Source organism: Populus nigra, chromosome 9 (genome assembly GCF_951802175.1).
Source record: "Populus nigra chromosome 9, ddPopNigr1.1, whole genome shotgun sequence".
Classification (NCBI taxonomy): domain Eukaryota; kingdom Viridiplantae; phylum Streptophyta; class Magnoliopsida; order Malpighiales; family Salicaceae; genus Populus; species Populus nigra.
In genome coordinates, this window is record NC_084860.1 from 10,328,908 (window position 1) to 10,351,532 (window position 22,625).

At 32.7% G+C, this 22,625-nt stretch overlaps 1 protein-coding gene and 1 pseudogene across 1 annotated transcript; one reads left to right on the forward strand and one right to left on the reverse strand.

Annotated features, from left to right (window-relative positions):
• Nucleotides 1–1,371: 1,371 nt before the first annotated feature.
• Nucleotides 1,372–9,136, reverse strand: LOC133702743 (DNA damage-binding protein 1-like; annotated as a pseudogene).
• A 3,774-nt stretch (nt 9,137–12,910) lies between these two features.
• LOC133702714 (uncharacterized) lies at nt 12,911–14,816 on the forward strand. The gene is made up of 2 exons (XM_062127043.1): nt 12,911–13,464; nt 13,774–14,816. Exons 1-2 carry the CDS (start codon nt 13,365–13,367, stop codon nt 14,607–14,609), a joined length of 936 nt encoding a protein of 311 aa, XP_061983027.1. The 5' UTR covers nt 12,911–13,364; the 3' UTR covers nt 14,610–14,816.
• Nucleotides 14,817–22,625: the final 7,809 nt, after the last annotated feature.

Genomic DNA, 22,625 nt, shown 5'->3' on the forward strand with positions numbered 1-22,625 from the left:
ATAAAAAAATCATATCAATTTATTTTCTCTTTTTTGCATGAAAAAAATACATAAAAAATCTAAAGAGACAAAAAAAAAAATTGAACATATCTAGGTCTGGCTACGAGCCAAACCCAATGACGTTAGGTCAGGCTGCCAAGTGAGACCCAACACTTGTTGGAAGCAATTTGGGTCTAACTGTTAAGACAAACCCAATAATTTTTGGCACAACAAACAGAAAAGACAAGACCTCTCAGTAGAAATTTTTGACTAAAAATCAGCAAAGACAATGCCCCCATTGCTCTACAATATCATTCACAATATAAACACTCCAAGTCTATAGCAAGGTTGTCAATTCCGTTTCAGTAGGTGTTTTGTTTTTTCAATTGGAATGAAATTTTTTAATTTCAAAGTGTTTCGGCGTGCCGTTTCAGGGTTTTACTGTTATATATATATATATATATATATATATATATATATATATATATATATATATAAATTCAACAAACATAATTCAAATTCAAGATAAATTAATTATAAATTATAAATTATGCAATACAAACACAATGCCAAACAAATATAATTTCAAAATTTAAAATATTTCTAAATAGTCAAGATTAAATAGATCTTTAACTTACAATAATTCAACTTAAACAAAATATCAAAATATTATGAAAGTAAAATGTTTTAACACAAATATTTTAAATATAAAGTTAGGTCAATGTTATCAAGGCTAATGGAATCTAAAGCATCCCTTGTTTTGCTCAAATTCCTACAAAGTATAAACATGAAAAAAACAACATGAATATAAACCATATATATTAGTGATAAATCTAATTTTAAAAAATTAATATCATTGTTAATGAAAATAGTAATAATAATTTTCAATATTATTATTAATATCATTGTTATTGAAAATAGTAATGAAAAAGAGCCTTTTATACTTTGGTGGTTTAATTAATTAAATTAAACAAGGTTTAATGGCTTTTCAAAAGTGGAACAGAACATGTGGAATGAAACCGGAACGTTCCGGCTAAAATTTAGCAAAAAAATCCGGAACGGACCGAGATTTAAAATGAGATGAAAATTGTTCCGTTTTATTCTGTTTTTTGAATTGGTATGAAATATTTTGGCAATTCTAAATGAAACGGAATAGAATTGATAACCTTGGTCTATAGTATAATCCACAGTAGAATGAGTTTATATCCACAGTAATTATATAATGTTTCCCTATGCTTATAATATATCATGCATACACCGCCGGATTCCTTACAAGAAAATGATTCTTGACTTCGATATCCCTCTAAACCGACAAAACATATTTCGTATAATGAAAAAATAAAAAACCCTCTTGCAAATAAACTAGTGAGCAAACTTGTCGAGACAACGATATCAATGTAGCCTTGCCAGCTCTTCCACTATCTCGTAAAGCTCCTCCACAACAGTATTCATTACCTTACCAATCTCTTCCATCAGACTATGGCTGAGATCAAGGAATGTCTCAATTAGATAACCATCCAAGAAATAAATTTTTGGCATCTATAGTTTTCTTCTCGTTGTTGAATGATCGTCATTGCTCATGGCTCAATCCTCCAATTCCCTTTATCACCTTTCTTAAGTTTGACTGAAGCTTCTCCAAAAAGAGGTATTGTTCACGAGGAAGTGAAGCAATGACCTCGATCACACCATTAACAGTCCCAAATATAACAGTTAGGATCTGGCCACCATCAGAATCGGGTAAGTGCATGACAAGGGAACCATGTCGGAATCGATTGACAAATTCTCCAAGGTGATACTCTCCCAACACCTCAAGACGACCTCGTTCCTCCTCAGTTGCACCTTCACTATTTTTCCGAACTGTAAATAGGTTAAAGTTATTTTCTGTTCCAAGGTAAATGTCATCATCAAGAATCTCAACTGCTGACATCCAATTTGCATTATAATCACGAGCTCTCTTTTTGATAGCACCTTTTTCATGCTGAAGACAAATGAAGAGTTGTGTCAAGCTAAGAACCAGAAATAACATAAATACTAGGACACGATACTGTGGATAAGAAGCTGGTTCCAGGGACAAGAACCATAAAAAATGGTACAAGCCATAATAAAAATTGAACGGCCATGATGTTGAAGTGTGGAAAACAAACATAACCTGAATTATTGGTACAAGCCAGAATAAAAATTGGACCATAAAAGATTACCTGTCTCGAAATGCAGCAGAGTTAAAAGGACACATATGACCGACTTCTTTCAAGTTTTCATCAAGGTTGTTAATTCCATTTTGATAGATATTTCATTTTTTTAATTGAGTTTTTGGAGTGTTTCGACGTGCCGTTTCGGGGTTATACTGTTTATATATATATAATTCAACAAACATAATTCAAATTCAAGATAAATTAATTATAAATTATGCAATACAAACACAATGTCAAACAAATATAATTTTACAATTTAAAATATTTTTAAATAGTCAAGATTAAATAGATTTTTAACTTAAACAAAATATCAAAATATTATGAAAGTAAAATATTTTAATACAAATATTTTAAATATAAAGCTAGGTCATTGTTATCAAGGCTAATGAGATCTAAAACATCCCTTATTTTGCTCAAATTCCTACAAAGTATAAACATGAAAAAAATAACATGAATATAAACCATATATATTAGTGATAAATCTAATTTTAAAAAATTAATATCATTGTTATTGAAAATAGTAATGAAAAAGAGCTTTTTATACTTGGCTAATTTAATTAATTAAATTGAACCGGGTTCAATTTGATTTAATGGCTTTTCAAGATCGGAACAGAATATGTGAAATGAAACCGGAACATTCCGGCCGAAATTTAGCTGAAAAATCCGGAACGGACCGAGATTTGAAATGAGATGAAAATTGTTCTGTTTTTTGAATTGTTATGAAATGTTTCGGTCATTCTAGATGAAACGAAACGGAGTTGACAACCTTAGTTTACATTGCTGTAAAGTAGTTTCTTGTTGCTGCTGTACGTGACAGCTGGCCTATCTGACGCAGTAAATACATGGGTGGCATTCTTCGATGAGAAAGTGCGGAGTGTTAAAGGTTGGGTAGTGGGTACCCAAAGACACCTATACATGGGTGGCATTCTTCAATGAGAAAGTGTGAAGTGTTAAAGGCTGGGTAATGGGTACCCAAAAACACCTTTTTTCTATCTTTCAATTCACCAGTACTCAAATTCAATAGGAAGTTTAAGAGGTGACCATCTCCAAGGGCACAAGTATGATATCTCATAATCTTGAAAGAAGCTCACCTGATCAAGTTTTGTGATTGTTTTTTAATGATTATAAGTTTAAGTTCTCTCAGAGCCACTAGAGCCTAGCTCGTGGAATTAGTCAATATACGTTTAAACTGACCCGAACTCCTACTTTAATTCAAAAAAAAATTGATATCTGAATAGGAACAAATAGATGTCCAAGTAGAGAAATTATGAACATTTAAAATTACCACCTTCCTCCACGAGGTAAAAACCAAACCAATGTGAAACCCAAATAATGAATTGGTGAGTTTCATTTTCACTATTTATAATAATAAGTCAGTTACATAATTTTGGTCCCACCAAAACAGGGTTAGAACCCAACAAACATCAAATGAATGGTAGAGGAGTAATAATAAAAATTTCTTGGCTTGTTTGGTATAGTAAACTTTATGAGAAATATTCTTTGCAAGAACAACTTATCTTTTATTTTGAATCAAGAATTATGTCCTCTGCACATGTGACACAACGTATAACATGGAGTTGAAGCCATGAAGAAACTTAAGTAGGTCCAAAAAATAAAAAACTAAGACTAAAATTCATAAGCATACCCCTTCAAAGGAACATAAAAGAATTGCTTCTGGTATTATCTCTCCTCCCAATTTCTCCTTTGTTATGAGATTAAGATCAAGCAATGAAAATGGATTTTTTTTAAATAGTCTATTATATATCTAAAGAAATGTTGAGACCAAAATGATTTAGAACTCTACTGTATGATGAGGCTGAATTCTCCATTATCATTTCTTTGGCATGTATATAAGTGGAATTGAGCAATATAGCCTCTCCCCCTCCCACAAGGAAAAATATTAATTGTAACAAGGCTAAGCAGATTATATATACAATACAGTTCTCAAAATTTTATGGCAACCCACAACTACTTTTGATCTAAGATTTGATCAAGCGGAATTAGGGTTTGTTTTAGAAGAAATAAGGTGAAATAAGACTGAGAAGCATCTCGGGAATGATTGCATTTAATAACCAAACAGAACAGTTTCACGCTCATTTCCATCAAAACCTAATGCAAATTTATTTTCTAAAACCAGGAATCACAAATGTCAACACCATAGCTTAGGAATTGCAAGAAACAAACTTGGGTGGCATTAGCAGTGGCAACATTTATTAAATAACCTGATGGAGCATTCCACTCATTTCTTTTTTATTATTATTATTATTAATGTGGATGTCCGGACTAGCTTATGCGCACCATAATTAATCCTACAAGCTTTAAAATTAATGATCATTTAAGCGTTTAATAACTTTAAAATTGTGATACTCACTCTCTTGTGTTTGTGTTGTTGAATTGACCAGTCTTGCAAAACTTGATGTAGCCTGCCAGGTAATATCTCCCAGAAGAAAAAAGTGGATGCCGATAAATCTTCATCACATAACTTAATTTAACATAATTGTACATGTTCATAACATTTTTGAAGAGGACACAATAGAACCATAAGAGAAAATATTACTTGTATCCAACCATGACTTCAGTACATAACAAGAATAAAATAAACATCTAGGGATTATTTGTTGAATCAATAATTTAATCAGTCAAATAGATATTCTAGTTTAATTAATCTGTAATGGAACAATTAATTTAATCAATCAAATAGGCATTTCATGGACAATTTGGACAATTTTCTTACACATCCCAAAAACAAATGAAAAGAAAAACATTTGAATTTACAAAACTAGAATTTTCAACAAATGAAATCTATAAATTAATCTCAACTACTATGAAGACAAAGCAACATCCTTGGAAAGACCCATTCTTGTCCTCCTTTTCTTGTCATTTTTGAAAAATAGTTTGTTCTTTAGAGATCACAAGTTCAAGTCCTACAAATCTCAGAGCCACTAAAGACTTACATGGTCGTTAATTTTAGGACCCGTGGGATTAGTCGAGATACGCGCAAATTAGCTCGGACTTCCACGTTAATAAAAAAAATTCATAAAATACAATATAGTCACCTGTATCATGAAATGCATCCATCAGAACATCAATCAATTAAATAGATGTTTTCGAACCAAGTAAACGCATTCTCTCCCTCTTCATTAAACAAAATTGCAAAATCCCAACTGTACAGGTTCTCTAACATTAGGACAACAGTAGATAAATAAAAAGTTCTCAATTTTGTTCAACAATAAAATGAATTCCTTTAATACACCATACCTATAAATCTCCATAGCTTGAACCAATGAAGACAAAAGCATTGTCAAGATATGATATTATGGTAGATGCAATAGAAGTTTCTCCAGTAGCTCAATTTTGAGGCCTGTAGCACAAATGTGCACAAGCTTGAGAAAATCCTGACAATGTTGGGAGGTGATTCGTTTTCTTTTCCAATAAAGAAAATCTGAAAGCATGCAGCTCATCATCAGCGTGTGATAGGAAAAAAAACTCATTTTTCTTTCTCATGGGTTGTAACTAAAAGGTGTAGAAGCTCAATATGATCACCAAGTAAATACCTAGAACCATCAGCATTAATTCTTCCATATGCTTTGGTGATAGACTGGCAGTGCAAATCAAGGAAAAAAGGTCATAAACACATAAAAAAGTCAAACTTGCAAGTCCAGAAATTTACTAAGAGAGCATAATATCAGGAACAATTCCACCAGTATACCACAGGTCTGATTGGGATTGCTCTAAAAACATTGGCGCTGCAATATACAATTGTTTCTTCTCCAATAATTAAAACATCACATAAAAGCGGTGGCACTGGTATTAGTAAATCAGCACCATTGTTAAGATTGTTCTGCGACCACCGACCCTCAATAAAGTCTTTATCTTTTAGAGCAACCTCATATGTTTTAACATGATGAGCATCCTTGTTATCCTGCAATGATAAGAACAGAATAAAAATCCATCTAAAGTTTCCTTCCCACAATAAATGTGTAGTTAAATAACAAAAATTCACATGAAAATGGACGGTCTGGATAACCAGTTTCAGGCTACAACTATGAAAAAAGTGATCATTTCCATGTAAAAGTTCTTATCAGGTATTTTCATATGAATAATAAAATACCCAAAAAGGGTGAAAAAGAAGGCACAACCCAAAGCCCGTGATAAGTGTGCATGCCCTAAAAGAACAAAAAAGAAACACAACGAAGTAAATAATTAAATAAAAAAGGTTACATTCTAAAATCTAAAGTGTCCAAAGACTTCAAAGATCAGCCAAAGTAGTGAATAAAAGTGAAAAGATGTGAGGGATGCTGTCTGAATATTGCAGTACTATAGAAACTTGCAAATGAATTGTTTTAAGCGAGGGGACATGGTGCTTATTTGGAATATATCTATATGCTTTAAACTTTAATTTTCTAATGCAGAATGCCAATCATGCTCCAGAATATCCTTAAATAGCTAGGAAATTTAAAACAACCATTTGATACGAGAAGAGAAAGTAACTTTTCTAGATCAATCACCACTTCAAATTTATCCACATGTATAAAAATGTTCAAAAGATTTGTTCTTTAAAAATATATATATTAGAAAGAATTTATAAAAATTCACTGATCCATTCGACATTTCATCAAAATAAAATTCACATAAATGGAGACGTGAGGAAAGAGGAGAGCTTTTTTTCTTGGAAACAACAATGTCTCAAAGCTAACTTCCATCATTCTAATATTTCTCCATTGCTGAAATTCAGATAACCCTCATTATAATTGTCACCCTAGATATATATCTACATATGTACATGTAAACTTGTGTGTGTTTATAGATAGTACAGATTACAAGATTTAGGGGGGAAATGGGGTGCAAAAAATGATATAGAATCACCAAGCTGACCAATCCATGATCAGGATATTACTAAGCTACCCAATCTAGTGTTGCAAAACCTTGGTATCAGCTAAAGGATGCTATTAGTACACCACTGTTTTTGCCATAACAGATTTCAACTACAGGAAAATGCCCAAATCAATTTGTTGGCCTCTGGGCATCAAGAGATTCAAACCACAACAGTCACTCAAACCTTTTTAAAAAGATAAAAGAAAGCCAAAAGTGATTTTCATTTTCCTATGCCTCCTGCTTACATACCATGACAAAAAAAAATGTTGCATAAAAAACATCAGTTGCTCTTTTACTCGTTTTCTAATGCTGAGCATTCAACATGAAAACAATAGGAGGGCTAGATTACTTTGATCAATTATGTAAGCAAAAGAATTTACAGTGAGATTCAAAAAGTAATTTCAAGCTAAAATGGCACTTAACAAAAAAATAAGTACATTGCAATATATATATATATATAGCAATTTCTAAGAATGATATGGTTGCTGCTTATTGCATACATGCACATGAACACAAATATGCACTGCCTGTATATGCATTTGAAATATAGAATCCAGATCTAGTACATAGGACATCAATATCACAACCAAAATCTTTATAAGCAGAGTCATTAATTCTTTTGATAGGTCATTGGCAGATTTATCCATGAAACTAATGTTGAGTAATTGGATAGTAGATTACATGCCTCATGTTAAAAGCCTCTTTGAGCTGTTCTTTATTATCAAAAGGAATGACAACCAATAAAATTATTAATTGTCAATCTTTTTTATCACAATGCAGAGAAAAAAACGGATAATAAGACCCCCTTAAGTAAACTAGCAAAACTTACACTGCCATGTTGAAAGTTCAAGATGGAATATAGTTAGATAGTGCACCTTAAACAACCCATCATACAAGTGGAGTCTAGTTAATTTACAATCATGATCAATTATACCAATCTGCAGTAAAAAAGAAACCAAAGATATAAACTAGGTAGGACAAAGTCCATTGCTATTTTCAATGAAAAGTAAAGGCAAACTTCTCCAGAGTAGGGAACGTAAGAAACTACTCTAAAAAACGATCCTAAAACTTATGAGAAATGACAGAAAGACTCAATATAAACCTAAAACTATGAATAATTACCTGACCATTGTCTGTTGGGCGACCTATCCAGTCTGATACATCCCCATTGCTCTATATGACAAGGTAAAGAAAGAGTCAATGCAAGAATAACATAGAAAATATCATCCACATATTACAACAATTTCAGTTATTCATCAAGGCTTCTTACATCTAAAGACAAGAAAACTAGAAGATGTTTATATCACTTACCCAGCTAACTCTGTTGCTTTTGGCTATATACAACTTCCTATGTTTCCTTATCTCAAAATTAACATAATGAGAAGTGGTTATTGATAAATTGTTGAGTGATTGGTTTGAAATTTTTAGGATAGGCGATGATGTGTAGTATATTATGAGAAGTGATTTACTATAATGATAGAAAAACCTTATAAATATTTTTTTTTACCCGCAATAGCAAAATTGCTATGCAAGAATTATTATTTACCACATTGATGAGATTCAATGTATGATCTGTTACCAATTAAAATGATAGAAATCATGTGTAATTTGTGTTAGACCGCCCACACAAAAATTAATGTTGATATATACATATATATAACCGACGTGTGGGATAGCTGACAAATGAACATATATTATATGGAAACTAGTTACTCTAGTTAATAGGACTAGTGCCCTGGTTAATGGGTAATTGAAAAAACTAGTTATCCTAATTAATGAGCAATTGGAGAAACTAGTTCCCTAGTTATTGAAATTAGTATTCTGGTTAATGTGCAATTAAAGAAACCAATTAATTTGGTAATGGAATAAATGTTGGTTTGGACTAGAGATGACATTAGTATGTTTTTAAGTTATGCTAATTGTATTGATTTGTAAGGTTAAAGTTAAAATAATAAATTAATAGTTTAATAATTGATGTGGTAAATATATAAAAGAGATAATATTAAATAATCATTGTGTATAAAATTAATTGTCTTTGATGTTAAGAAATTATTAGGTACCTCGTCACATTGTGCTGAGTAGTAAATCATGATTGTAGTGTTGTTTTGAGATATTTGATGAAGTATCGATAACTCGGTATAGTCCAAGTATATGAAAAACTCAACCATAATTTTGGTAGAGTTTATATTATATAATTTTAAAAGACAGTTATGCAAAATTATATCCAAATGGTTGGGTTTGTCATATAAAGTGATTAATAAATTATTTGGCTGACCAATTGACAACAACAATAACAAGTAATAGAATAAGATGTATATGAGTTTGATTGTGTTGACAAGTTAAGGATTGAGTATTAAATTAGCCCTATCAACAAAATTTAACGAAAAAGAAAAATGATTTGATCATGTCTTGTAAGTATAAAAATAATGGAAGGTTATATGATAAATTATAAATAATAAAAATGGACATGAGATAAGTGGAATGAATAATGAATCGAGGAAATTTCTCATTATGATAAGGGTGTTATATGGACTGAAGTACAATATATCTTAGATGTAATAAATGCTAGGGAAGTAAAAAAGATGACATGAATTAAATATGTTGTAAGTTAAATAACAATGTGAATAAGTCGTGATTGTATAATGAGTTACAATATGTGCTAAAAGTGGTTGACAGAGAAAAAAATCATATGATTTATATGTGTTGAGGAAATAGATTATGAGGTAAGTTTAATGAGTTGTGAAATAATAATATTAATATAAATTAAATATATTCATAAAGTGAAAATAGTTATGAAATAATATCGACATGAAAAGGAACACTATATGAAAGTGTTTGAATGAGAGCAATCAATTTTAAAATTGTAAGGAATAAATTGTATAGTGACAAGTTAAACTATATTATGAATGAAACAATTATCATGATGCAAGGGTGATAATGTGATGAATAAAATGATGGGAATAAAATTTATCTGGGAATAATAAAAAATGTAAAATGTTGAAAATTTATCTTTAAGATCAACATTCTTAAAGAAAAAAAAATATGAAATTGGTTTTGATCATATAATTATAAAATCTTAGTAACTAGTTGATGCCAATCTTCAATATGATTTATTATGTAATTTTGTGTATGTCACAAGTAATTTTCTTTGAAGACATCTATTTTTTAGAGTCAACGAGTTATCTAGTATTATATAGAAAAAATATTTGTATTTTCAAAAAATGAAAAATTTATAAACAGGAATGGGGATGTAGTTTTAATAAGAGTTATTATAATAAATTATGTACATTTATAAAACTTCTGAAAGGTTGTTGGGGCTTTTCTTTATATATATTATAAAAAAAAACTTTACCTGAATCTATACGTACTTAGTCATTGAAATTAAATAAAAATGCAAGTGAATGCATGGGGTGTTACACTTTCTCTCTTCTCTCCCATACTAGAAACTAAAAAAATTAAAAAAATAAAAATTTGGATTAAAATTGAATTTTATAAAAAATTAAAAGACTGAAAGTTTATAATTTAAAAAATAAAAAACAATATAAAAATTGAAAAGAACTATAAAATTTCCATTTTAATGGTAATAGACAGTTTCCTTTTAGTATATTTTATAACGTAATATAATAATTTTATTACACATTTATATTATGTTATCATTCAATCATCGTTATTTCATTATTAAACCCAATTTCTTTGAAAACATTACTATTTTTTATTTCATATATGTTTTAATTGTCATTTTTTCTAATCATAATATTTTTTTTTCTTTTAAATGTTGAAAAACTCACTCATTTGATTAAAAACATTTCTTCTTATACATTTTAATAACAATCACTATTTAATTAATTAAGTTTATTCAATTTATAAAAAAATAATTACTCTAATTCATTCATTTTTTATTGTTACAGAGATTAAATTAAAAAAAAAACTAAGTGTATGATGATTTTATTGTTGAAGATGCATTATCTACTCTCTCACAAAACATTGTAGATTGGAATAATTACTTTTTTCTAAATTTTTAGTTTGGTTCTCAAATGTTTTTCCCCCCACAATTGAGTCATTCTTATCCCAAATTAATAGCCAATCACATCTTTTTTAAAGAGATAGTAACATCGAAACACAGAGGACTAAAGTGAAAAATATGAAAAAAATAGGTGGCAACTTTGAATTTCATAAAAAAATTGTTTGGTCCCCCATTTTCTTAACAAGTGGCCGGTCCCTTTAGTTATCAGAAACTTTATTTTGATACCAAACTCTATTTTTATCATTTCTCAGTTATTATTTTTTGTGAGGGGAAAGAGAGACACTCGCTGAAATTCAATGTAGAGAGAGAAAGTCATTGTTGACAACTATTCTAATCATCAGAATGGTTGAAATCGATGTCAACAAAATCCATTCAATGAGGGGAGTTTTATAATGGTTGTTTTGAGCTTTAATTTTGCTTAAAAAAAAAAGATCTAAGTCGAGAATAAGAGATTCTATTTAGGTTGATTTTGTGAGTTGGCTTTTTTTTTTTGGTTTATTAGGTTGATGTGTTAGTTTATTGATGTTTTAAGAGTGTTTGTAGAGTATTTTTACGTTAAAATATTTTATAGTGGTTGTTTTGAGCTTTAATATTGCTTAAAAAATCATATCTAAGTCGAGAATGAGAGATTTGATTCAAGTTAATTTTGTGAGCTGGCTTTATTTATTTATTTATTTGGTAGACATTTTGTTTGTTGATGTTTCAAGAGTGTTGGTAGAGTGTTTTTGGGTTTAAATAGGTTTTTTTGGTAAAAAACCTATATGATTGATTTTCAGGGCACCACTGTAGTGGGTGAATTATGGGATGGTTGTCTGCCTATTTTTTTTTCAAAAAAAAAAATGAACCACTTGTTGTCTACTCTTTTAAATGAGAAAAAAAATACAAACACAATTACAAGAATTTATGCTTGAAGGCCCACACACCCAAGTTATTGCTTAGGGCACTAGGCCATGGGCTGCACTGCTAGGTTATTTTTTAGATCTTTCTTGTTGTTTTTTTTTAGTATATTTAGGTTAACTATAGATTTATGTAAAAACATTTTTAACTTGGTTGAGTCCATAACTCGAATTGCAGGTTCGACTGGTTAAGCCAGAACATTTGGTCTATTATTTTTTTTGTTTAGTGCTTTTTTTGCCCCTCGTTAAAAAAAACAATTTCATCATTTATTATCGATGATCTATTTTCTTTTATTTAACTTAAAACAAAAAAAATACAATTTAACCTTTTTATTCAATAATCTATTTTTGCTATCTCAGTCTCACATATCCATCATGATTTTTTATTCTTTTAAAAATAATATTTCATACAAAAAAATTCTCATGCGTTTTTTTTCATATAAATCCATTAAATAAAAAATAATCTCTAGGATATAAAAATTATTGAATCCAATGGCATGCATGATTTGTATAGCAAGATTGATTGATTGACTTAATTTCAATTTTTTTTTAAAAAAATTCAGTTTTGTTTTTTACTAATTTTGTTATGAGGTAGTTGGAGATTTAATTTTTTAGTTTGTTTTTTATTTAAGATTTTTCCTAATAAATTTGCATGCCAATCTAAATTGATATAGGTAGATTTCCGTCTCAGTATTAAATAAAAATACTATTTAATATAGGTGTTAAGTTTGTGATTAAAATCTATATTTATTAAAAGACACATTAGAAATACTTAAACTATTTTTAGCGTTTGAAAATTTTTTTACTCTGAAACCGCGTCACAGCTCGGCCAATGTAGCCGTTGTATCTTTATATTGAGTCGCTCTTTCATGTTCAAGGTGGGTCTCATGAGCTTATCTTTTATTGCTTGCTTTCCAAATATTCATTACTAAGGCTATCTCTTACCTCTTACCTCTGCAAAAAAGCCTATACCACAAGCTATATAATTGAGATGTTGTTCGACTCAGAAAAAAAAAAAAAAAAACTCATGCACATTGAGAAATGAAGTGCATGTGTCAATTGGGTAGAGGCAAGGTAGAATTTGCCAAGAAAGTCAAAGCAATAAATAGAGATTGAAAGAGTCAAACCCCATCTCCCACAATCACGCATGGTTTTACAGCCAAGAAATTTGTGTTACAAAAGAAGAGCAAACACAGAGAAACAGAGAGGGAGGACAAAAAAAACAAGAAAGCGGAGAGTGCAAATGCATTGCAGTCTCCCTTTTTTGGATTTCTCATAATAAAATAAGAACCAATTAATAATTGAAATCCAACACACCCTTTTCTTCCATTTGACGATTGATATATGTATCTAATATCTTAGACCTAACTAAATCGTGTTTCTGTTAAAACTCTTGCCATGGAAAATGCTAGCCGCGTTCGAGCATTTTCATCTCCTGAATTGCTACCGCTTCCAACAAGCTCGACTGATCAAGGGCCAGAAGATTATAGCTTAGAAGGTGATTGCGTTTTCTTTTTCCTTTTCTTCCTTCTTGCTTCTGCTGATCAAGAGAATTAACCAGATCCATGACATGCCACTAGATCATAGATATTGGAAGGAAATAATTAAGAAATATCCTGCTGCTTTAAAACTTTTGCGTTCAATATGGCATATTGCGTGGTAAACTAATGAAAAAAAAATGATTTAAGAGAGTTTCACATGAGGCTTCGTATTAGCAATTAGCAGCATGCATCGAACTATTTTTCTTTGTTGGGTAGAAGTAACTTGTTCTTCCTATTTGTACATAAATTCTCTTCTTCCGGTATAGGTGTTGCAACAAATGTGAAGCTACTATTAAAACTAATCCAGGATCACAACGAAGCTAGCACAAAAGACAGCGATGACCGTAAAATGCGAAGGTTCGCTGGAATGGTGTCCATTCTGGATGATGTTAAATTCCGAATCCAAAAATCTCAATCTGGCAAGAAGAAGGCACCTCAGCTTAGGCGGTGCAACACGGATCTTAGACGGAGTCAAGCTCCAGCAGACAAGAAACCGCAAGAATCTGTAGGTGACGAGAAAGAGCGGTTAAGGAAGCAGCTAACTGCAAGCATGGCGGCTCGAAAGAGCCTAGAAATGATGTGTTCAAGCTTGGGAAAGGAAAAGGAAATTATGGCAGCAGAGATTGCAAGAAAAGTTCATGAATTGAATGAAGCGGAGGAGCTGGTCAGTGACCTCAAAGCCCAAAATGAGACATTGATGACAAAACTTCAAGCTCGTGCCCCGCAGAAGAAAAGTAGTAATAGCGGAGGAGAAGCTCAAGGAAATGCAGCACTTCAGGAGCGTAACCGGACGCTTTCAGAGCAACTCCTCAAGTCCCTTGATAGCTGTCGATCTTTAAAGAGAAAATACAAAGTTGCAAAAGAGGAAAACAGAGGAATTTGCGCTACAATGGATGTGATTAAGATCGAAGTAGGTGCAGGGCTTGAAAAAATACGTAGCTTTAGGAGCAGAGTGGCCATAAGCAAAGATATTGAAGAGGAGATTTCAGAATTAGAGCAAATGTTTGAGGGTTTTGACATGAAGATCTCAAAACATAGGGACATCGAATGTGCTAAACCAAAAGCTGCGATCAATACTAGCAAGCCTCCTGTTCTTGAATAATATGAAGAAGAACGGACGTTTTATTTTCCCCAGTGGAAGACAAAACTCTTAGGTATCTTCAATTATTTATAATGAGGGAAGCAGTTGTATCATATCCAAGTAGACATGATTAGTGATGTTGCTCAACTGTCCATGTGCAATTGCCTGATTCAGTTTTCCAGTGTACTCCCTAAACAGTGTGCAATTCCAAAAGTTTTTTTTTGTTTTTGTTTTTTGCTGTATCTTGAGTCGCAGGATCTAAGCTCTTAGAATAAGTTCTTAAGGTTTCTGATGCATCTCATTGTAATGGATCCGTTATTGTGGTAAGCAATTCTCTACATATGTTCAATAATTATTAATTAATGCTCTTAGTGTTGACTGTTGAACTTGTTTTGTGAAAGGTAGTAGTATCATGACTAAACTTGAATAATTCAGTTAAGAATATTGAAGATCAACCACAACAGTTGACTTTACAAGAGCAATAAGAACAAAAGAATGAAGAAGAGTTCCAGGTTGCACCTTCTTTACCTCCTGGCTGATAGTACAACTGGATCCTAAAGTTCAGTTCCAAGGAAGACAAAAAGCATGTAGGAGATATACGATGTCACGCAGAGAAGTAATCTTCATAATGCTAGCATACTTTATTTGTTTACAGGTGATGATTCTATTACATTTGAAAAAGCTTCCCAGGAAGCTAAATGGAAGAAGAAGGAGATAAGTGCTATTAACAAAAATAGTACATGGGATCTAACATAACTTCCCAAGGACACAAGGTAATTAGAGTCAGATAGGTATTTAAAACTAAAAAAAAAAAATGCAAAATGACAAGTGGAGAAGTATAAAATGATATGAATAGTTGAATATCATCAAAGATTCATTAGAGGTGTCAATTAGATCTATTACAAGGTTTGAAATTAAGAAGAGGAATTGATGGGGTTGATTTTGGATGTTTTGATTAACAAGTTGCAAATCTGTTAAACTAGACTTTTATATACTGTTTAGGTCATATCGGAAACTACATGTGAGATTTTATTGCGATTCTAGTTAAGATGAAAATTAGACATCTTAAACTTTTCATCAATATTTGGTAGGCCTATTAGCTCATCCAAATGAATAATAATTACATGTTTGAAATCAGGATTGAAATCTGCCAAAAAAAATATTTTTTTCATATGATTTATGGATTCTTACAAGGCAGGTAAATCATTACATGTGGAATCATTATTTTGCAAGGATTTTTTATGAAACAACAATCCTTGTTATTTAAGGATATTAGAGGTGGTTTTGAGTTATTTTTTCTAATATATAATTTTATACTAACAAATATAATTTTCTATTCAACTGTTGGATCGGGTTAATAATTTTTCATAAGATTCTAGAGGCCTTTTTCCTTATAGAGTTAAAACTTCATAGTGATCAAACATTGTAAAAGCTTTGCGATAAGGTCTAAAAGCTACTATGCGAGATTTATATTATTTTCCTAGTTGGTTTATGATTCTTTTTTCTATTTGAATTAATACTCTTTTATTATTTTTTTAGATTTTTTAAAGATGTTTTTATCTATTATAAATAGGGTTATTTAATTTGTTTTAAATTAATTAAATAAGAGACTTTGATTTCATAATAATATTTTGTGTGTGAGAGATTGCTCATACTTTAGTTTTTTCATTAAACTCTTCATGAATTATCAAAGATTAAATGTTTTTGTGGTGTTTTTTCTTATATTTTAGTTTTTGATTCTTTATAATCAAAGATTTTAGGTCTTTCATCCAAAAACCTTGATTCCTTGGTTCAAGTAATCATTGGGTCAGGTTTTTATTAATATGATTTACGCTTTATTAGGTTGTTTATATCTTCTTTGTGGATTCTAGAGTTCTTACCGTAAAAACATGAATATTATTGTGAAAAGTCAGAATTGAGTGAAACACGAGTGAAGTGACATTACATTGAGTTTAAACACGCGAGGGGGTGTGTGAGCATTGTTTTTTACTAACATAAAATTTGAGATTTGGCAATGTCTTCCAAATACAGGTCATCCCCCAAGGAAGACAAGAACATGTTCCTTTTCTTACAAGCTACGCAATAAGGATTTAAGTGTATGAATGTAGCATTCGATAAAATAAAAAATCAAATGGACAAGATTGAAGCTATACTCATTAATTTGCCAAGGTTTATAATAAAAGGAGGTAAGAGAAATTTAGGCTCCTAGATATGAAGGCTGATGATTAAGAATCTTATATGAGTTGGATGCTTCAAGGAGTGAAAGTCTACTAGATTCATATACTAGGAAGATAACACTAAACAAAAGGTTGATCAATAAGACATGAGAGATTTATGTGATGTTTTAAAAGGTTCAGAAGGTGTGATAGTATGAAAAGAATTGTTGCTACCTCATCAACTGATAAATTAAAAGAAAAGGATTTGTTGGAGCAAATCTTTGTTGCTGAAACTTCTAATGTATAGGTCATTAGAAATATGAGTGGAGGCTAGAAGATGGTAGTATATGAGGAGAGTAATCAAAATCACTGGAAAAACTTCTTGGGAAGTACCAAACCTTTTGGTTTATCAAAATCACTTGACCTTTATTCAGAAGCCTTGTGTTAGGTTTCTTATACAGATGTAGATTTGGCTACTTTGACTTTAGGTAATGGTTTGACTCCTCAAAGTTCAGAAATCCATTCAATCATACCATCATTTATTGATTAAGTTGAAGAATATATGAACACTTCGTAAAAGACAAAAATAATTTACTAAAGCTTTGCAAAGTGAGATTCCAAGGCAATTAATATTTCTTTAAGTAATGGAAATTCAAGAGCATATACAAGTTACACTAGTTAATGACTATAAGAAAATAGGTCTTTCGATGAATTATCAAGAATGAGCACCCCAGTTGGTTGGCAGTTGGTTGGCAATGCTCTCTTAATGTTGCCAAATTATCAAGAATTCCAATGGTAAGACTGGCTTGAACCCTCTCGACGGATTCAGTTGCCCTTACATAGTTTCCGGTAATATTTTTAGTAGATTGAGATACCTTTGCAAAAACATTTCCAAGGCCTTCTTGATGCTCATTTTTGTAGTCTAAAATTTGACACGTTTTTTCAAAATTTTTCCATAAAAAATCTAAAAAAATTCAAAAAATATATTTTTGAAGTATTTATGTTATGTTTTTTTTTTCATTTTCAGCATTTAAAAAAAATCAAAAATCAAAATTCAAAATTCAAATTAAAATTTATTTTCAACATGTTCAACTATTAATACGTCAATTTCAAAATAATCAATATTTTTTTTTATCATCGAGTATGTCATAATCTAGTTTTGGGTTTCCCCTAAACTTATCCTTTTCTTTTAAAAAAGAGATTAAATTTAAACCAATTTGATTTAATCATGAGTTCTATTAAAAAATTAATTAAATTTAAGATTTAATTTGATTCAAATTAAAAGAATTAATTAATTACAATCACAAGTGCGACACTCATTAACAAAATCCATCTTCTAAGATACCCATCTAATGAAACTTCCACTTTGTTCTAACTTGTTAATTCTTGATTATGTTCTGAACTTAAAGCAAACTTGACTTTTTCCCCTTTGTTTGCCAGGTTTCCCTTTGATATATGAGATTTTCTCATCATCAGGCAAAGGGTTTTCATCTCTGTCCATTTGGTGTTGAATTGGATAGATATTTTTTAATCATGTTTATCTCAATGGAATCCATCTCTCGTTTCTTGCACTCAAGACTGCTCTTACCCGTTTTTCCATTCTTCTTCCTTTTAAGGTCACAACCACAGGGGACATGCTAGTTCATGTTCTTGGTATTCAGTGTGAGGCTGCTCCAAGAAAACCTTGGCACCAATTTGGTATCGGAGCCTCAGTGTGGCTACCCAGTTCCATTTGTTGTGGTGTTTCACGTCTATGCCTGTAACCCACAATGACACTTCATACACCATGGCAACCAACCAAAACCCGTACAACCCAAACCCAACCAACCAAAACCCAAATGCCCAAGGCACATGCCAGCCTCAACTACAGTACCAGGTTGATCAGATCGCTATAGTAATGAAGCAACTTATTCATCAACTGGATGTTATGGAGGGGTATTATGCTTGAGAGGAGTATGGGCCCTACAATCGGCGAGGACACATAGCAGTTCTTAGAGAGGGGTAGGGCGATAATGATGGAGATGCTTATAAAGAAGAAGAAGAAAAAGAAAACCAGGAGTTTGAGGATCTTGAACCTCGAGTTCAACGTCATAGACGAAACAACCACAAAGGACATGTAGATCATGGTGCAGGTTATTAGCCCCTTGATGAACTAACTAAAAGAATGAAGGTTGATGTGCCAGTTTTTTTGGAAAATTAGAACCCCATGCTTTTGAAGACTAGTTAACGGCTATCGAAGATTACTTCGATTGGTTTGTTGTTTCAGAGGATAGGAAGGTTCGTTACGTTCGGATGAAATTGAAGGGGCATGCACGAGCATGGTAGGGAAGCGTGGAAGAACAATTACGCCGAACATGAAGACCAGAATTTTCTAACTGGGAAAAGATGAAAGAGTGACTAAAGGAAAAATATTTGTCAATTGACTATAAGCAGATGATGTTCGAAGAGATGTTACAACTCAGGCAAGGATCATTGAGTATTGACCAATTTATAGATCGCTTCCACGAACTGACTATCCATAGTAAGATTATGGAGACTGAGCAACAAACTTTAGCCCGATACCGCACTGGACTACACAGCAAGCTGTGTAAAGAAATGTAGACTGCACGCTTAATCAACGTGGAGGAGGCGTATCAATTGGCACTCCGTATTGAAAAAAAATGGGGTCGTCGGTTGGGAGGAGAAGGACATCATGGGAGTCAAGATCAGAACATGTCCCAGCATCTGCAACCCAAAGGCCCCCATCACCGAGGGATCAAACTAGAGACGGGATAAATGGAGATTATAAAGGAAAAACCAAAGCTTCAAATGAAGGACCACAATGTTATAAGTGTAAAGGCTTTGGACACTATGTTGTGGTGTGTCCTATGAGAGAAAAAAATTAGCATTAAAGAATTGATAGCAGAGGACGTTGTTGAAGATATGAAGGGAGAAGAAATCGATGAAAGTGGTCATAGTGAAGAAGAGTACTTGGGTGCATCAAAGTTACCTAATTGTGTTATCCATTGAGTGTTGATAAGAATGAGGAAAGAACTTCAAGCTATTCCTAAATGGTTGCGCACCAATATTTTTCACACTCGCTTGGAGCATATTTGTAAGATCCCATATCGAAAACGAGCATCTAGAGCTAGGGCCTTATAAGTGCATGCTCACCTTGACTAGTAAGATGCGTTTTGGGGCCATGCGTGGCTGCCAAGAACAAACCCGCGAGGGGGACCTGGGTGGAAGCCTTGGACATGGGTGGACTGGGAGGTCCAAAACGGAAAATATCTTGCTAGTGAGGTGGGGTGTTACATTTGATATTAGAGCCGAGGACGGCTCGTCTTAATGTGAGGGGATTGTAAGATCCCACATCAAAAGCGAACGTCCAGAGCCAGGGCCTTATAAGTGCATGCTCACCTTAACTAGTAAGACGGGTTTTGGGGTCATGCGTGGCTGCCAAAAATAAACCTGTAAGGGAGACCTGGGTGAAAGCCTTGGACATGGGTGGACTAGGAGGCCCAAAGCGGACAATATCTTGCTAGTGAGGTGGGGTGTTACAATAGTGGCCGGGCTTTAAATGTCATTATTGATAATGGCAGCAACAAGAATGTGATCTCTGAAATTGTCGTTGAGAGTTTAGGGTTGAAGATTGAGAAGCACCCCACCCCTTACCGGATTAGCTGGGTTAATGAAGCCAATTCTGTCCTAATGAAACAACGTTAGTTGGTTAAATTTTCATTAGGAAGAAAATATATGGATAAAACCTGGTGTGATTTAATTTTTATAACTGTTTGTCAAATGCTACTGGGATGCCCGTGGCTCTATGACCGAAGAGTTCTCTATGATGGGTATGCTAATACTTACTCTTTTAATTTCAGAGGTAAGAAATTTGTGTTAGAGCCTCTACAGATTTCAGAATTTGATACAAAATAGGAGGTTGTCCCAGTTTTGACGATGCGACAATTCTCTTGAGCTATACATGAGGATAATATGGTGCTGTCAGTAGTGAATCGTGAAGTAAAGCAAAAGGACGACAAGATTCCAATAGAGTTTTTGACAATGTTGGAGGAGTTTCAGGATATCATATATGATGAGGTTCCAAATCAACTACCTCCCATGAAAGAAGTGTAGCATGCTATTGATCTAATTCCAGGATCAACCTTGCTCAATTTACCACACTACCATATAAGCCCAACAAAGAATGAAGAACTCAGCCGACAAATTCAGCAATTACTAAACAAAGGATTCATTCGAGAAAATCTCAGCCCTTGCATTGTTCCAGTTTTACTGATACTAAAAAAAGATGGTAGCTGGAGGATGTGTGTCAATAGTCGAGCAATTAATAAGATAGCTGTAAAGTACCACTTTCCCATTCCTCGTCTTGATGATATGTTGGATTCACTATATGGCTCCTTTGTTTTTACTAAAATAGACCTACGGAATGGCTACCACCAGATCTGTATCTGAGGGGGTGACGAATGGAAGACAACTTTCAAGATGAAAGATGGTATATTTGAGTGGCTAGTCATGCCCTTCGGATTAACCAACGCACCAAACATTTTCATGCGCATAATGATGCAAGTTCTCAAACCATTCTTGGGAAAATTTATCGTTGTTTATTTTGATGACATCTTAATTTTTAGCCGAAGTGTGTAGGAGCATTTGAGCCATGTTGAATAGGTTCTGAAGGTCTTGAGAATTGAAAAGCTCTATATTAATAAAGACAAGTGCTCATTTATGAGGAAAAGTGCCAAATTTCTAGGTTTCATAGTTTCTAATCAAGGTGTTGAGGCTGACCCCGTAAAAGTACAGGTTGTCCAGTAATGACCAATACCCCAGAACCTCTCCGAGGTCAAAAGCTTTCATGTTTGGCCATGTTCCATCGACGATTTATTTGCAATCATGGCCCCAATCACCGAGTGCCTGAAAGAAAAAAAATTTGCATGGAGTGTTGCAGCCGCCAAAACCTTCATAGAAATTAAATAAAAGATGGGGTAAGCACCAGTGCTCAAGTTGCCAGATTTCTCAAAAAATTTCGAAGTAGCTTGTGACGCATCGCATGTAAGAATCGAGAGTGTGCTAAATCAGGAGGGTCATCCCATTGCTTTTTATAGTGAGAAGCTTAATGAAACTCGTTGGCGATACTCGGTATATAATATGGAATTTTATGCTTTAATTCAAACACTTAAGCATTGGTTCCTTTATTTGATCCATAGAGAATTTATTCTTTTTACAGACCATAACTCCCCGAAACATTTAAATTCCCAAAGTAAACTTAATGCACGACATGCCCGATGGATGGATTACCTATAGCAGTTTGAATTTGTTATTAGATATAAGTCAGGGAAGGAAAATAAGGTAGCTGATGCCTTAAGCAGGAGAGCACACTTATTGCATATGTTTTCAGCTAATGTTGTAGATTTTGATAGTCTGAAAACACAGTATGCCAATGACGAGGACTTTGGTAACGTATGGAATGATATCTCTATTCAGGGGCACTTATATGGGAAAGAGTATGTGTCACATGATGGCTTTCGATTCTACAAATCACAGTTGTGCATTCCGTGTGGCTCTTTTCAGGAATTTCTAATAACAGAACTCCATGGTGGGGGTTTAGCTAGGCATTTCGGTCATGATAAGACCTTTGCTATTGTTGCTGATTGATTCTATTGGCCTCAAATACGGAAGGACGTGCATACAGTGGTGGATCAATGTCAGATTTTCCAATTAAACATAGGAACCAAGCAATCAGTGGGGCTTTATACGTCACTTTCCATTCCAGGCAGGCCATGACAACATCTTAACATGGACTTTGTCCTTGGATTGCCAAAAACTTTGCAGCAACATGATTCAATTATGGTGGTAGTTGACTATTTTTCCAAAATGGCCCATTTTATTC

Excerpts from the sequence above, each read along its gene's own strand:
- LOC133702714 (XM_062127043.1), top strand. The coding sequence starts at position 13,365 with ATGGAAAATGCTAGCCGCGTTCGAGCATTTTCATCTCCTGAATTGCTA. Across the intron at positions 13,465-13,773 it reads AGAAGATTATAGCTTAGAAG|GTGTTGCAACAAATGTGAAG; the intron begins GTGATTGCGTTT and ends CTTCCGGTATAG.